Source organism: Opisthocomus hoazin, chromosome 6 (genome assembly GCF_030867145.1).
Source record: "Opisthocomus hoazin isolate bOpiHoa1 chromosome 6, bOpiHoa1.hap1, whole genome shotgun sequence".
Lineage (NCBI taxonomy): Eukaryota > Metazoa > Chordata > Aves > Opisthocomiformes > Opisthocomidae > Opisthocomus > Opisthocomus hoazin.
The window spans coordinates 4,729,094-4,747,179 of NC_134419.1; the positions used below are offsets into that span (position 1 = coordinate 4,729,094).

General features: G+C 40.2%; 1 protein-coding gene across 8 annotated transcripts in view; it reads right to left on the minus strand.

Moving 5' to 3' along the window:
* The window catches only part of FGGY (FGGY carbohydrate kinase domain containing), a 220,808-nt gene that overhangs the window by 127,943 nt on the left and 74,779 nt on the right, over positions 1 to 18,086 (minus strand). For 5 of the 8 annotated variants that reach the window (XM_075424383.1, XM_075424386.1, XM_075424391.1 and 2 more), the window contains 3 exons: positions 6,844 to 7,056; positions 4,747 to 4,858; positions 2,792 to 2,943 (listed from right to left, as the gene is read on the minus strand). In XM_075424383.1, the coding sequence (XP_075280498.1) occupies positions 2,792 to 2,943; positions 4,747 to 4,858; positions 6,844 to 7,044 (465 nt within the window). In that variant the 5' untranslated portion in view covers positions 7,045 to 7,056. Of the gene's footprint in view, positions 1 to 2,791; positions 2,944 to 4,746; positions 4,859 to 6,843; positions 7,057 to 10,937; positions 11,083 to 12,050; positions 12,152 to 18,086 lie in introns of those variants that run through there. The other 3 variants (XM_075424385.1, XM_075424384.1, XM_075424390.1) reach the window with 3 other exon arrangements.

The window sequence follows — 18,086 nt, forward strand, 5'->3', positions numbered from 1 at the left end:
TGAACTACTCCGATCTACACTACTTTAAAGAAATCTTGCTGGTAGCATGTTGGGTGACATTCAGTAGGCAGGAAAGCTGGAGAGACCAAAGGCCATGGTCACCCCCAGCCACCCAGTGTGGGCAGACACTATGTAAGGCTTCCCCAAGCAGTTCTGCCAACACGTCTCATCCCTAACATTCAGTGCTCATAACAATCCCACTTTGGCCTCAGCAGCACCAAGAGCCACAGTTTTCAAGAGAGTCTAATTTTACGCCCATGAAGTTCCTATCTAGCCAACTGACTTAATGTGTGGCCTGCACAAATCAGGTACAGTACAGTTATATTCTGAATACCAGTTTTCACAATTAAATAGCAGCACAATGGGAATTCCAGTTTCAACTTCACAAAGCCTTCAGATATTCTCAGTTAAAAAGGATAAAATAAAAATAAAATGTTTCTTTCTACCTGTTAATCCTGTGACTCTCCCTAGGATGTGAAAACCAATCTTCCTTTTTGCCAGCTTGTACATTATCACCTAGTTTAACAAATAATCCTGCCATCAGAATAGAGTATTTTTTCCTTGTGGTATAAGAGCTATATCAAAATATCACTCTGCCACACCTCTGGGAATTGTGCAGTATTAGCAGGAGGGAAATACACTAAGCACAGAAAAGAAAGATGATACAACTCAAAATACATGAAGGAAACGTTAAGTACCATTTTATAAGCAGTTTTCCTGTCCATGCCTTTAATACTTGTGTCACAGTTTATTCATCTATAAAATATTAATAACAAAGAATCTGAAGAGACTTATGTAATTTATTATTTGTAGACCACCTGAAGACACTCCACTGCGTAACAACATATGTGCAAACTGGTGTTTTAGCTCTCATTTGGAGAATATGACATTCAAAGTTATTGTAAAATTTGCCTTCCTTAGCAAAAAAAGTGAGAACACTTGCATCACACAAGGCCGAATTTCAGCTACCAGAGGCCAACAAGAACCTTTGTTGCTAGCCCTAGAAGTCATGTAATACATAGGCGCATCACTCTGATTGACACTGAAAATAAACCGTCACTCTTTATACAATTCCTTTCACCCTCCTACTTTGCAACAAGTATAGAAGCAGTAAGCAAAGACTCGATCATATAATGCTCCGAAGCTAAAAAGTTTAACACTACACGCCCACATCACAACCGACTACAAGTGACTCCATAATAAATGTTCTTGTTCTTTCTCACTACTGCAGATGTTGCTTAAGGTGCCTGAGTTCAGCAGGGTAAGCTTAAGCAGTTTAACAGTATGTCTTTGCTAGTCCACTCAGGATGCAGGAACTGTCGCGTGAGCAGCTCAGCAAGCAGACAGTGAGGTAAAGAAAACCCCTCTTTTAAGGACAATAATCCCTTTAGCTAGTATGTCAGGAGCTGAAAGGGGCCATATGAACAAGTCCTGTTCTGTGACGCCCTTCTGCCAGGTAGTCTCTGCTACTGGCTGGCATGGAGGGTAAGGTGAATTCTACTGCCCACCCATTTGCTCATGGAGGAAACAAGCCCTGCAATACTTGCTCTTCCCCTTATACTACAGCAATTATGTCAGAGCGCTTTTCGGCCATAGCATAGACTTACATCTCTGAGTGAGCACATTTGGAGACCTCATAGGCTGGCCTTTCCTGATCAGTCAGGTACTGATAATCCAGACTTTGCAATATAAAAATGTTTTAACCACAATGGACTCATTTAAGGTTTTTACAGCTTACTGCTTATTACTTATAAAATGACTGACATATGATACTCATAGCTCAAAAAGTAAAGAACTAGTAGATGGATATTCTTATTTCAGTATAGCATCTATAAACAACTTTAATTATCCTCTATTATCATTAATCTGTCAGTACCTGCTTCTATGAGTTAATTTCTTTGACTTTCTCCAATCTGCACCTAGTTACTATATGATGTTTCATGTTTGTAAGAACAGGATACTTTGGCTACTTGAAACTTGCAGCAAATAATTTACATTTGGGCTTTGTTAAAATGACAGCAAGCATCATTGAGACCAAATGTAAAAGCCAGACTGGAGGAGGTTGTAAAAAATTCAAGTGGCAAGCATTTCTCCTTTTATCTGACAGTTACTATTAAAAGGCCATATGTCATTCTGTAACACACAAAATTTAAACACGAGACAGAGGTAGAGTTCCACATTGCGAACGGAACACCTTCCCTCTACAGATGGTCTGCTTCCTACAGGTGGGACAGAACTGAACTGAAGCTCTAAGGAACAGTTTCTCTACCAGCAGCCAAAGACATCAGACACCCCCTCACTGTTGGATGCAACGCCTCAAAGGCAGTACCTCTGGCCAGGATATCCAATGTTCAGAGTGTGCTGTTTTCAAACCCCTGCAAATCCATCCCAGAAGTAGCACCTACACCCCTGTAAGCAAGCCCAGCTACAGTAGCTGGAGCAGGAAATACGCCTCCATAACTAACTCCTAGGATACTTCGAGGACTCATTAATTACCTGCAACTCAATTTGTATGCATATCTAACCTTAAAATTCGATAAGAAAGGCATGTAAAATGTTTCAATCAGGAAATACTAAACTGCAATAAAATCAGAGATATTTATAAATAACTGAGAGGAAAAAAAGAACCTCAAAACATTTTCGTCACAAATTAAGGCCGGCCTTACTTTGTACACCTTTGGGTTCAACACTAAGGCTGAAGACTTTTGCTTCAGAAATTCCATTCTCAGAAATCAACAAAAAAGGGCATCAATCACTAGCAAAAATGCACCACAGTCTTAGCTATACTCACTTCCTTTATCCACAGCAATTTAGGTGGCTGCATTTCCACAGACATTACTCCCCCTACATAGCTCAGAACCCTGTGTTGCGTTGCATTGATGCGCTCGACTTGACTGACTGCACGATGGTCCATCCACATAATAACATTCCTATAGTTTTGTCCTTGGGAAGGAAAAAAAAAAGATATTATTTTAGGTCTGGTTTAACCCCACCTCAGTACTGTAAGTTGCTGGACTCTAAGCTGCTTCACACTTTCACTTCTACATAGAAAACTCAAATTCTGTTCGCACTAATAATCCACAGGAGAGAGCTGAAGATAAAATCCTAGCCTCTGAGCCAACTTTAAGACATGCTGAGCACTGAGAATGTTGACTGAAACCAGCCAGGCTTGTGAGCATCTAAGAACCTTGAAACACCATGCTCTTGTAGACTATTTCATTCAAAGAACCCAAACTTTTTGAAAAAGTACACATATTTAGTTAACAATACAAAGAAACATTTTGGTGACTAAGAACTAAAACTGTTACAAAATCTGAACAATTATGTTATAAACTGAAATTAACTCAGCTAGTCAGCTAGCTAGCTAGTTACAGGGATTCTCTTTCCTCTTCTATTGTTACGAGAAGAACTACCCTAATTTCTCTCAGAAATACAGTTTCAGGGGCATAATTCAGTGAAATGCTTTTATTTTGGATGTGGAAGGAAAAAGCATTTGGCAAGTCTGCATAACACATGAGAAGAAGCAGCAAAGAACATTTTATCACATTAACCTACAGAGGACCTGCTAGGCAGGTGGCACAGTAATCCAGATGACACTTCAGATTCCTGTCACACTAAGTACACTGCACGCTCAGCTTCATGACACAGCCACCCATGCATAATCTTGAAAACATACTCCAAGACAAGGCAGAAATATGAGACACACCAATACTTCTGACATGGACTGAAATACAACTTGGAGCTGTGAGACTGTCTGAAACCACACCACTGCGTGCCCACACCAGTGTGACAGTATTCTGTGCATTCTTGTCTTTTTATTTAACAACACCACAGTGTAAACTCAAAGTTCTTGGGAATATCAGAGAATAAGAAATGAGAATTGAATTTGACTCAACAGCTCAAAATAGCCCCAGACATCATTAGGCATTGAACAGATGCTAAGAGACTCTCAAACTGAAAAAGAAATAATCTCATCTAAATTTAGCAAAGGACATTTTGGGGGCAAAGCTGGTTTTTTGAGAAGGATAGGAGGAGATGACAAATACATCTGAGAATAGAAAGGGAACATACACAGAATTGTGAGTATGGCTCTGTAGCTACTGATTTAGCACACACCTAATCTTAAATGGGAGTCGCTGAAAAAAAGTACATCACAGACTTTTCTGGAGTCTTCTGAATCATCTACCCAAAAACTAAAAAAAAAAATTAAAATTTTTAGAAAAAGGTCACAGCCTGTTTCTGAAGCTTAGCACTGTCCTAGACAAAGACAGAACACCAGTGTAACAAAATACACAAGCTGAATCTCTCGCCTGCAGCTCCACGACAGAGCAAGCGGTTAGACTACACTAACACTGACATTTTTAGCATTCCTTTAGCCAGTGTGGATGAGCATTTATACACACTATAAAAGCTGTGATTAGCGAAGTCTGAAGGAGGAGAAAACATGCAGAAAAGTAAAATAAGCACAGATTTCTTTAAGAAGCAGTCTTTCTGAGCCAAGATGAATGAATCTGATCTTAGAATGCCAAACTTTTAGCCAGATAGTAAGCAATTCTTATCTCAAATTTCATTTTACAGTAGACTTGAAATAATAAAACCAGAAAAAAATCCTCTTGTAAAAAATGTTCTATCATCTATACCACCAAGAGTCAGTCCCATAACTTGGTATTTGGATGAAATGGTAAATTGACTCACATCAGTGGCAAAACATGCACAGTATCACCAGTTTTGGTGCTGGGGACCTACCTTCACAGTTGACTGCCAAAGGTTGGAAGTGTTTATCCACAACAACAAGGGAACATGTAGCATCAAAACCAACCCCTCGAATTCGGCTAGCATCTACTCCACAGACAACCTTCTGCAAATACACAAAAACACACATGAATACAAATGCATCTGTATATATGCAGGTACCATGTGAACTAATGAGTACAGAAAATGTTACCAGTTCAAAATGCAAGCTCAAATGACAAAATTTGAGATTCAGTACTCTTTAATACCTCTAATAAAAAATACACCAAATTACCAAAAATTCTTCAGTTTTCAGAACAGAATTCAAAGATCCATGAAAAGTTATTTAATAGCTTTTTAATCTTACTAATCTCACCAGCCACAGCCCTGGATGAAAGCAGGAAGCACAAAAATATCTGAAAATAAAGACAGCAGAAAACTAGCAAGGTTAATTTTCTCTCTTTTCTTAAAGCTTGGACTCGAGCTGCATGTGAAACATGGACACAGGATTAGGGGAAAGTGTTTCCATTAGTTACTTCACTTGGTTCCCACCTGTGGAAGCAACAACCTTCTCGAATTGCTTTGGTGATATTGTGCCCACAGCTTTTTGTCTTGTAGTTGTGCAGGGTCCCAAAAATAAAGTTGGTCAAAACCTGTAGCAGTGATAATACCTCTGCAATGCACACCTTTTCAAAAGCTCTGCTACCAAGAGTTTGGGTAGCATACTTTTTGGAAGATTTTCTAAAAAAAATCACCACTCCAAAAGGTCTGAACTTCATGGCTTCCAGCAGCACTGGGAAAAAACCTGCAACACCCACATGGATAAGTGCCATGTGAGGTTGCAAGGCACCTAAAATGTAATGCTGTAATAAATTGACACTTCTCAGCAACAATAAAAATATAATTACTTTAATTAGTACTATAACGAAAGACTTTCACTAGACTTGCTACAGTGCCAGTCTCTTACTGGCTCTGCAAAGCTATAGTTTCAGAGACCAGATTTTCTATCTTACATATAAGAGATTGTATGTAAAGAGGTCCAGAGCAAGAACAAAGCAGTTCACAAAGAGAAAAATCAAATAAGCAGAACAAAAGACTTTCTCTGCTTTAACATCAAGCTGTTCTTCCCTATCACTCCTGTCACTCCCTTCTTTTCCTTCCTTCCCCCTCACCTTGTCTCCTTCATCTCAGGGCATTTCTGCAGGGCCAAGCTCATTAATGTTTCAAAAGGCTGATCAATAACAAGAGAATGGGTGAACTGTCCATCTGCAAATTACCAAGCATATCATGAATATTTAAAAAGCCAACCTTAGAACATGGTTGGGGCTTTATTAAGAAAGATGAAATGGCCTACATGTGCACTGCCAGGCAAGGTCACCAATTTACTTTTACCACCAGCATCTACAAGTACGTCCTTGGATCAGAGTGTACAAATTGTCCCTTCTGGCAACCTGGTTTTATGCTTGATACTATCCACAAACGTATATAATTTATTTTGGTCTTATAATACTGGATCCTCTTATAATGAGGATCACAGGTGACAGACATTATGTCCGACACCATCCACAAACCAGCTTACAGTTTCTCTACAGTAAACGCTCCTTTGTGACTCCAGTGCAGGACAATGCACATCTTTAAATATATGCATTACCAGGTTCTGAGCAACCTTGACTCCAGAGAGAACTGTCTTGTGGATAGAATATAGACCAGCGAAACAAAAGCCACAGATGTAAATCCTGAAGGCAGTGGGTAATTCCTCCCCCTGAGCTAGCTGCACAAAGGAAGGTCTTTCGTTCTATTTTCTGTTGTGGCACAAGCTTCTTTCACTCTGGCCTTCAGCTCCTCACCTATGTAACAAGACATTGTGAGGCTAGACCAGAATAAAAGTCTTGCTCTGCTTTAATATCAAGCTGTCTTGTGCTCGATGCCTTTGTTTAGGCACCATTAAATGCTGCCTCGTGCCTTTACTGCACAAGGATGGTTACAAATTACACAGTAATCCAGCATGCACAGAACTGAATGTTAAAGGCCAATGACTGGAAGACCTTGAACTTTCAGAACCTGAAGAGCTACCTGCAACACATCTCCTTCATTTTCTTTTTCTTCACATACCTTTGTGACTGAGCAACAAGCAGCCCATATGTCTGCAGAGGATTGCTCGTAGTGGTCTGGCTGGGGCTCCCAAATTTGGATTGGCTGATCCGCATGTGCCACCACTGTCCCATACTCGTCTACCAAAGCCGCGCGAACACTGGCTGACCCAACATCAATTCCAACGTAGTATTTTACTGGAGTCTGCTTCTTACTGTGCATTTTTAATAAAACCTGTTGGGCCACAATAAAAAAAAGGGGTTAAAAACAGGTAAAATGACTGATGATAGAAAACTGTGCTGAACAGGACAGGAGAGATGTGGTACAGGCACTTCGCTTGAGAACTTTTTTTTGCAGCAAGTCTTCACTTGGCATTTTTTAATTAATCTGAGTTTTCAAGTCTTGTACTAGTTGTACCATTTTTCTTCAAATGTCTGTATATAAGCTGCAAGGCACGGAAGTTCCTGAAAAGTAAACTGTAAATTTGCATGTAAGAATATATATGCTATGATAAAGTTCCTGCACTCCTACAATCAAGGAAATGAGCTGTGGTCAAACAGTATCCTGTCTACATGAAGGGAAAAGAGGGAAGGAGATAGGAACAGCAGGAAAGGTTCCAAACTCAGCAGCAACCAGGAGCTGGTGCTTTACACAGAAGCAAAATTTCAACCAGGACTCCTGGGTTTTCCTGAACTCTGGCAGATGGGCAAGCTGCTGATGCCTGGTAAACTGGATTCACCTGTGGATAGGACAGCAAAAACCACTACAGATATGTCATTGCTTCAATGCAAACAACTTACATTCCTGAAGTAGCAAAAGGGGTGGTGTGTCTGGCTGCACTGAACCCTGACCTGAAGAGGAACAAAGAGTCAAGAGCTGCTGCCTCCCACAGAGCCAACCAGCTAATGAGTGACATATTACTGCTGAATGAGACAGCGAGACAGGCTGAACTTCCGCAGACTCTGAAAACAGCTTCCTCTCCCAAAAAAACATGGTGTGATGCCCACAATTAAAATTACTAAGTGACAATCTGGTACATGTTACCCAAGTTTGAGCCCTTCAAATAAAAAAATAATAATAACAAAAAAAAACAAAAACAAAAACAAAAAACCCCCCACAATCACCTGAAAAACAAACTGGTTAGGTTTTTAAGAGCTATCCATCACTAATCGACACAATTTTAAAGATTCAGAAAATGATTCGCTGAAAAGGCGTTCAGTTATGAGAGTATCCCAGGAAATCTCTGCCTACTCTCTGACAACCTACGAGAACAAAGTGAGGTTAATTGATTTAATTATTCACAATGAGTTGCTTATTTCACTATGTTTATCTATTTGACATTTAATACAGTGACAAATGTACCATACTTAATTTCTCAGAGTTTGGCCTTAATTAATAGTTAACATTTACATTTTGATCAAGCTGGGAGAATGCTAAGCAAGAACTGATAGAAAATATCTGAAGTGTCAGACAAGTACCAAGTTTAGTGCTCGTGTGAAACTATTAAGCCTCTGAAACACACAAAACTCAGCTGACACATGGCTTCTGATTTCCAGAAAATGAATGGATCAATTATAATTTGATGAGTACACAGTATTTACAGAGCACCAAAATGGCTCTACTGAAAAGCAGCCCATCTCTCCCAAAGCAGTGACCTGGATTACTTCTGTATGTGGAAGATGGCCTGGTTAGAGGGAGCGGCATAGGCAAAGGGGGAAAGATTTGGAAAGTACTGCTCAGTAGAACACCACAATTATTCACATTTCAAACTAATTTTTGTCTTAAATAACTAAAGTTTAGTGGGAAAGTATACCAAAAGCCTCACATAAAAAGCAGAACAGAAAATGGTGAAAGTCTTCTTTCTGCCTTCAGACAGTAATAGCTGATCATATAGCCACGTATATTGTACTCAACTTTGGAATCAACAGGTTTCAGTTGTTTTATTGCTACAAGACAGAAAAACACACCTTTTTTTTTTTTTCTCTCCCTGAGACATCTTGAGTACAGGTCAAGATCTGTCCCTGGGTGTCAGTTCCAATATAGAGTTGGCACAAGATAAGTGGCTGTTCACACCCATGGTTGGCTTGTAACCACTGCTGTAGATGGCTATGACAAACTTATAATCACTGAGGGTTAGAGGTAGCAGGTGAAATACAGAAGGAAACGAAAAAGTGGAAAAAAAGTCAGTCCCTTATCTCGCAAAACTCCAAGCATCATCCCAGATAATAATTAAGCACTGTAACAGCTGACTTAGGACAAAGTTTCATTTGCATTTAAAACAGCATAAGCCAACACCGTGGCTAAAGACGACTACCCAGCCTCCCCTCACCCTACCCCTTAAACGGTTCATGCAGACATGGTTAGTCTCTGGAGTTCTGCTACCACAACCTGCCCCATGCAATCATTTTGTACTGCCTGAATCTTTCATTTCATGCTTAGACTACCACTACGGGGGGGGCAAGGACCATTTTTTTGTTCTTCTCTCGGACAGCATGAGTGTGAGGAAGTTCTATCCATCACTAAAGCTCCTGAGCAGCTCAGTAAAAACCAAAGCAGTTAGCACATTGCCTTCTGCATACACCATGGCAGGGTCGCTAGAGGAAGTTGTACAGATCACTAGCTTCTAACAATTCAGAAACTAGAAAAAAATCAAAGCTACAGAGCATACTGTGGCACTGATGGAAATACTTGCTACTCTCTTCCAGCATCCTGATTCTGCCCAGTAGATTAGGTGCAATACACACTAATCTTGTTAAGCAAGGTCATCTGTTCAAGCGATGAGCAATCAGCTAAAAATAATGGTGTGCCATGAGTCAAACACCTAGGAATATTGGCAAGAAAGCTCGCTTTATTTTCTTGGCCCTGGTTCTATGACCTGGTCAGGCTAACAAAAGCTAATGCCTCTGTCACAGGGAGGAAAATTCTCCTGCTATCAGTGATTAATACTGCACCTGTCAGCTGGGGATACTTACAGCATTCTGCATCTTCCTCTTAGCCCTTGGCTGGTTTAAGACATGCTTTTCAACAGATAATGTTCACTTTTTAATTTTGCACTCCATCTGCTTGAAGCTTAAAAGGCTGGCTGCAGATGCTGCTAGCTACTTGCAAGAAATTTTACTATAAAGAAATTGCATAACACTGTTCCTGATACTATCTCACGAATTTCCCTGTTTTTCCCTATTTCAGCACTGCCATTAGCTGCTGACTCATAAAAAGAAGAGAATAAACCACAAGTTGCAAAGCAGATTTTTTTTAAAACATAGGCAAATCTTTCTTACTTACTTTTCACAAAATACAAATAGCAAACCGAGTATTTTACAACCTGCCTCCTTCTCACACACACACACAATATTACTCTAATTTTTTCTTTCTTTTCCCTGTATGGATGCCTTGATTTTAGCTCATTAATGTGTTTTTGCTACTTAGAGAACAAGCTTAACAGATGTTAGAGCATTAAGCTCATAGTACCTCCTACTCAGCACTTAAAATTATGGCTTTGCATTGGATTCTTCCCATTTTTCCCACAAACATTTGAAACCTGGAACCCAATCAGCCCATGTAATGTTTACTTTCTTTTTTTCCTTACGAAGCAACCAGGATGCGCATGTGTGAGTGACTGTGCAGAGAGCAGAGTTTGTTTACATGCTCAAGCAGTATGTATCAGTCCATGCACTATTTTATTTCTGTAAATCAGTGGACATACAGAGTTAAGTGACAGAATCCAAAAACAAGAACCGCAAACCTATTTTAATTGGTCTTTCTCTGAGTAAAGCTCACCTAGATTTACAAAGCAATACTTCAACATCTTATGAAAAAAGGCTAAAAGTAAATATTAATCCCTTTTTTCAAGCACAGCAAGCACTAAGTTACCGAGGCTGTTCAAAGTATAGCATCTCAGCAATAGCATCTGATCCGCTTGCAAAAACATAATTTGATACCAAGGGTTTTTCTGGAATACCAGTCACTTGGTATGACGCCTACTTGTCAACTGGATCCACAAAAAGCACTGTCATCTCTAGGTCATCAGTGTCACCGATAAGGGACTCTCTAAAGGTATTTCTTGAGAACTTAAGAACTCAGCGGTGAGGTTGGTGGGAAATAGTTAGCCAAAGTACCTTAATAAGAATTTAAAGAGGAATGTTGTTATTCAGTTTTGTTTACAGAAGATTCCTTTGGTACAAGAAGCAGCTCCAAATCAGAAATGAAGAAATTTCTCACTGGAGTTCAGAGGCAGAAGAAGGTGCCAGCACAAACTTCTTGCTTTGAAATCCAGACACCAATGTGCATTACCATGTAAAAAAAGAAAAAAAAAAAAAAAAAAAATCTGTCGTGCAAATAAAGCTTTGTTTTGGATTTTGTATCTACTGGATTCTTAGCATACAGCTTCTGCAGTCAATACAATCATCAGGAAAATCGCGAACCAGAAGAAGAACTGAAATAAAAAGTCCTAAAGGTCCAGTCAGACAGGTCAATTCCTCCAGTACAATATTCCTAACAAGACACCAAAATATTTGATGCATGGATGATGCATGTTTATGGGAGTGGCAGAAAGCAGTGGTGATAATACCACTACCTTCTATACCCTTGAAGTATCTAACTCGGGAAACTTGGCTCCTTGCTGCCAAGAAAAAAGGCCTCCAATACAGCTTTGCTGTCCATTGCAGAACTAGGGCCTCATATTGACAACTTATTATTTCAATTTGCAAACAGAAAGAGAGCAAGAGAGGAAAAAAAATTTTTAAAAGACACATACAGCTTGACCATGTTAGTCCATGACTATAACTGCTAAGATAGGAGAAGAAGCCAAAATTCCCTCCAAGCGCTAAAACAGCAATGGCCTCTATCTTTGCACATCACAGCAGGGCCAGAATGGCTTTTCAAACAAGCATTTATGATCAAAGCACTACAGCATATGATAAATATTTATATGGCCCATTAAATAATAGTCTGTACAAATATTATTCAAAATGTGCGTGCTGGAAACCACAGACTTCCCAGTTTATCCTTAAACAAATGTGCTAGTTTTCCCACATAGGCAAAGAAAAAAAAAGAGGGGTGAAACTGTCATTTGCAACAATATTTCTTTAAAAAAAAAAGAAAATCCTTAACATTGTTTACTTTAATCTAAAAGGAATGACTAAGTAACCAGAGGACTGTTTCATTACAACTACTAAACTCTTGTCTGTCCTACCTTCTTACTTCAGGGTTATCATATGGCCAGGACGTACCTTTCTGTTAAAGCTACAGTACAGGAGGGCTGCACACTCACATGCACGCAGGCTGAAGCTCAGCAGAAGTATTTATCAGCAGCAGGTATAGATTTTGTGGTATCGTGTGCTTAAATACAAGGAATTATGAAGGACTGGCACGTCTGGTTTAAACTTTGATCTTTGGAACGCTGCAGGCTGCCCAGACCCAGGGATCATGGATAAACACTATGTTTTTAGTAGTGCAGCTGTGCTTTTCTATGGATTACCAGGAAAAAGATTAACAGGCTCAAATCAGGCTTCATAATCTTAGAGTGAAAAGATCTCAATATGTTAAATAAAAGCTGCTTTTCTATTGTAGAAAGGAGATAAATAAAAGAAGCATTTTTGACATATACTGGAAATTCAGCACTTTGTTGGCTTTCTAGGGTTACAGTAAACTAACAAAACTGGTGGTGGTAGAGTGGCAAATCTCTTCTTGAAGACAGTGAACTCCCTTTCCTCTTCCAGGATCTTTAATTCCTGTTTGGATGTGAAGAGACAAAGAAGGCACATGTCTGTGTGGGAGAGTGGGAGCAGATGGGGAATTCTAATGCTGCATTGAAGGGCAGTACTAATATAGAATAATAACCTTAAATGCCCAGGGGACTATGCTATAACTATCAACAACCATTTATTTTTCAGCTACCCAACAGCAAACAAAACAAAAACAAGAACAAAAGCACACCTCGTCTCCCCTTTTCCCTTCCCAAAACAGAAACACGTACGCACAGGAGATCTCTGCCTTAGGAATGCGAGGACTGTGTTAACAATAACAAAACTGGAACACATAAAAGCCAAGCTGGGGAAAGTATGCTTCTTCACTAAAAAACAAACACTTCTAGATTATTTAGTCCATTTTCTGGTATTTTCTGTGGAGCTTTCTCACATCTTAGAACAAGGAAAAGCAGCTGCAAATAGTGGAAGAGACCTTATTTTAGTAGCAGAATCAGACCCCAGCTCCTCATCCCATAATATCTAGATTGTTCTGCCAAAACCCTCCTAACTGCCCGCCCCACCATTGTAAGATACTCTCAATAAATTCCACCACAGGACTGAAAATATTCTACTACTTTCTAGTATCTCCTTTTCTCTCTATAAATAATTCACCATGTACTCATCTTCTGTAATGTCTCTCTGTATCTTCCCCCCCACCAGTGTCCAAGACAAAGCCATTACTTCATCGCTGCCTTCTGCCCTTTAATTCTGTCTTTTACATTTTAAATACTTTCAGGCCAAACTACTTCCACCTGCTGTGATATAAAGCAAGACATAGCCCAGTTTGTCCTGGTGTCACTAATCAGTGAAGAAATGAAAATGATTAAGCAAATTATTCTAAGAAATGAGATCCAAAATTTATTTGTTTTCAGCTTCTATTGCCTACATAGATATAGCAGAAATACATCAGCATGACCAGTGCCAACAAATATCAAGCTCTTAAATGTACAACGGAGTTGGTTTTCTTTATAATCTGCTCTAGAAGAGATTTGTACTAAAACTGAAAAATGATGCTTGCCTTCCAGTTCCTCTCTTGAACTCACACTGGCAGACACAGCCCATAGTACCCTTGACCAAGTAAGAGCATTCTGGACCCCGATTAAAGAGAAGAGCACGGTCACACTGGGTCAGATGAAAGGTCCCATTAGTACAGCAGCCTGCCACAAACAGCAGAAGCCATAAGAAAAGCATATGCCTGCCCTTTTCACCCAGCGATACTTCCCCAGGACACCTTCTTCCTCCTGCTATCTATAGTAGAGGCACTTCCTGAGCCAGACATTTTATCTTTAGGATTAGCAGACCTTGAAGGCTTTTTCCTCTCCAAATTTGTTTGTGCTCTTTTTGAATCCAGTGAAACTTTTGTAACTGCAAACTACTGTGGTAATGAGTTATAAAGTTCTGTGTAAACAATGCAAGTAAAAGTCCTTTCATTTGTTCTGTGTGTGCCACCTGCTAGCTTTATCTGATGTGCCCGAGTTCCTGAGCCAGAGAAGACATTAAGCAATTGCTTTGTATTTACCTTCTCCATGCAGTTATGATGCCATCACATTCTGAATCGTCCCCAGAAGGTCCACTGCAGCTATCTACAGACTATGGATGGTGTTCTGAACTCACAATCTTAACATGGTCAGGTAAGTCAGAAGGCGTTTTTCTGCTCTCTCACTACTCATGGATGTGCCAATAGTGAGTGCCATAATACAGTAGTAAGTACTAATAGGCAGCAAGTAACGATCCCAAGACTGCTTTGGGCATGTAGAGATGCTCACAGTAGAAAAACAACATGTTGGTGTCAACTGACCGGAACAAAGAGGTCCTGCTATGGAAGGCCAGGGATCTCAATGTTCAGGGAGCGCTGGCCCTCAAAGTGTGTCTCAACAGAGGAATCCGGGAGCTCCTTCCAACTATGTGCTTGGAGAAGACCCAAGGCTACTGCTCACCTTGGTTTTCTTTAGAAGGAAGATCAAGGCACCTACACAGTTGTTGCATGCCCTGATGAGCTCTGCATTGCAACAGGCACGAGACGAACGCCACAGCATGCCTCGCAAAGCAGCCATGCTGCCCGGTCAGAGACAGTCTGTGAGACCAAAGACAGACCAGCTCCCTCGCTCCAAGATTATCAACGTGACAGCAGTAAACTGGGCTGCCTTATTTGTTCCCCAGCCTGTAACTATGCCAGACAAAAGAAACATGTTCAGCTTTCTCTGCTCCACTGCTCATCTTACACCAGGAACAGCAGGAAACAGCTGCAGAGAGGAGCTCTCAGGAAAAAGGAAGGCTGAGCAAAGAGCCGTGAGAACACACAAAATGAGACAAGGAGAGAAGACACACACTACTGGGGAAACCAAACAGCTCAAAGTCCCTTCAGGGTTTTCTTGGCCCTGCTTGGGCTTCACCATCACTTCAAAAGCAGGGTCTGATCCTGCAGCCATTAAAGTCAGCAGCAAAACTCCCAGCCATATGAGTAGCTCAGGATTAAACTCTTGACACTTGCTAACATCACAGGTGCACTCACGTCTGCAGGATTTTGAATGCTTGCCATGACCTACAGTTCATCAAACAGAGGAAATGTTGATCAGTTTATGCCAAGACACGATTCTCACAGAGGGAAACGTAAGGAATTAAGAGGGTATATAGCAGCACCCTTTCTTCTCCACACCCTGAAAAGAGCAATCAATCCAATCCACACACACCAACCTATGCAGATCTATGCCCTCCTCTGACACTGCAGCTGCACGCATCCCTAAAGGCTGTGCAAGTGATCTGGCAGACAGACATGTCCCAAATGACACTGCAGAATGCTTGAAGCTCTGAAAGAAGACACTACCTTGTTTACATTGACTGTGAGGGGGGGAAAAAGATGCCATCTGATTATTGTATAAATTCTAGCTGTAACAGCTTCAGGACTAGTTGAAAGGAGGCAACAGGCTCCAAAGTGACTGATGGATCCAAGTGGTTGGATCCATCAGCTTATGAATCTAATGCTAAGGAGGATCTTTCTTATTACTGTATCTCTATTACTTTAACTTACCCCATGCTGGACTGAAAGAACAATCTCCATTCACTGCCTGTAAAAGAGGAAGATTCCTGCACTCTGACTTTTGTGTCTTTTCATTTTTTTCTACGCCGTAATGAAAACTGAGGAACAAATAATAAAATAAAAAAAAATCCAAACCACACGCAAACACAAAGAGAAGCATACACTGAACACATCCCTAGCACAATGTTAATTTACAAAATATCTGTTTAAATTACAAAACAGAACTTGGAGTGCAACGAAATGCAAAAGGCACAATTACAGCTCATGCAACCATATGCACACTAGCTTTAAACTGCATTTCTGGAGCAAACCAGCCTCGGCACCACGTGCTTTAGGCCAGGGTTCACCTGGAATCCTGGGTAAATAAAGCCATTCTGCTACTGTGGATACCAAACTAGCCAAATTTAGGTTAGTGCTGATACTCTAACTGTAATCACATCTGTAGATGCCAGTGCTACTTCAAGGTTGAATTTGGCCCTAGCTGTGCGATTACATATTGGCAGATCAGTATAAAAATAATTTGTTCTGAGTTCACAGTTTTATGAAATGACAAAACATCAGAATTGGCATTCTGGCTGAAATCCACTGCACTTCCCATTAAGGCTTACACATTTAAGTAACATCTGAACCAACTGTCTATAATTACTCCTGGCAGATACTGGAACACTTAGGCCAGCAGTAGATGCAACAGTGAAATCAATTTTTAAAGACGTGCTGTAAACCACTTCTTTCAGGATGCTCAGCCCAGAAGCAAACATGTGTCTATAAGCCGAGTCCACAGTTTACTACACAGTATTTGTTCACTCTTGCATAGTAACAGCATGAGAAGAATTAGAGCCCTAAGTAATCTGTCATTTTAAAATTAAACATTTATTTGGGCTGCAATTCCAAAAAACACTAGCCCTGAAGTTCCTGTCACAACTATTTAAGAGGAAGTGAGGTTGCACACTAGCTTAGATTAAAAGAAAAACAAACTCTGCACAAAAATCAGATACCTAGACAGACTGTACATGTGTAACATGTCTACATCCCCTTCTTTTTTACAGTGAAAGAAGAATTGCATCTGTTCATCTGAATCCAGCGAGTTCTCTTCCTTCTCCCTACATACAGAGCAGGGGGGGTTGGTTGTTTGTTTTGTTTTTTATCAATGCAAAATCTGCCTTAATGATCCCATCAGTTTCATAATTTCAAACTCCCACAAAGACAAGCCTGAAAGGGTATCAGGCCAGCACCTCTCTATAAGTTCCCTTCAATGACTTCCCCAAAACATCTCAGAAGTCAAGAGCTTGTAAGCTTGCTTCCCTCCAACAGCTGAAGGTCACAACTTTTCAAACTTTATTTTATGAACGGTCTGAGTACTTTCCCTTTCACATCTGGAAATGGAGAGGGGAAACTGCAGGTAGCTCAAGACGCCAACCAGAAGATATCAACAAGAGCCAAAAAACTAGACAATGCTAATCAGAGATTTCCCTTGGAAAATGAAGCTTTAAGACACATTTCTACTAAGGCCATACCACTGCCGTCAATTTTGCACACCAGGCTCTCTGATATTCCAGTGGCAGGTACCAGGGAAAAATTTCAACATGAGTCATTAGAAAAGCCCAAGATACAAAACAGGAACACACAGGAGAGCTATTCTGATCGTCTCCTGTAAATCTACTAGTTCTCAGGATAAAGATCAACCTCTAAGAGCATGAAAAGAATGCTTAAAGGAAGAATGGCTTATGGAAAGAGAAGGCAGGCTTACCAAGGCAGTACAAGAAAAAAAACGGGTAAGAGCGCTATTTGGGAAGAGGACAATTTTTTCAAAAGAACCAACAGTTTCAAATGATAGCTTAGCTGTAGCACTGTTAGAAACACAGGACAGAGTAACAAAAGTGGCTAAGAATACACATCAAAGCTTCCTATCCTAGTACTAGTTTATGTAGTCTCTCCTGACACTATAAATTTATTTCTGCCCTGATTCTTACAGCTGGGAACAGCTGTACCTACAAGAACCCAATTCTTCGTTTTCCTCTTTCATTCTCCTATCCCAGGCACCCTTCCCAAGAAGAAAAAAAGAAGCTGCGCTTTTTTTTTTTCCTACCATATGCCAGTACATATTCCTGAAGGGGGCCATTAACATTTAAAGACACTTTAAAAATTCAGTATGTTTTTCTACTATATTTAAGTACATTTAGAAAAAAAGTTAATTTCAATAAATTAAGCAAATGGTCTTCAAGGACGAGGGAATAAATGAGGATGAAAAACGAGGAGACCACCTTCACAGTAATGTCTCTGTTTATTACTTTCTAAGAACCTCAGAGATGAGAGAGTCCTCTCCTCTCCTTCCCTGACGTTTATTTCCTAAGTGTTCTCCAGAGAAGAGGCACTGATGCTAAATATATTAAACTTGCTAACAAGTCCCAGGCACCTCAGTAGAGAAAGAATCTGCAAGGTCACCAGTTCCTAACCGGTGCAGAGCACGTCACTGGCGAGGAACA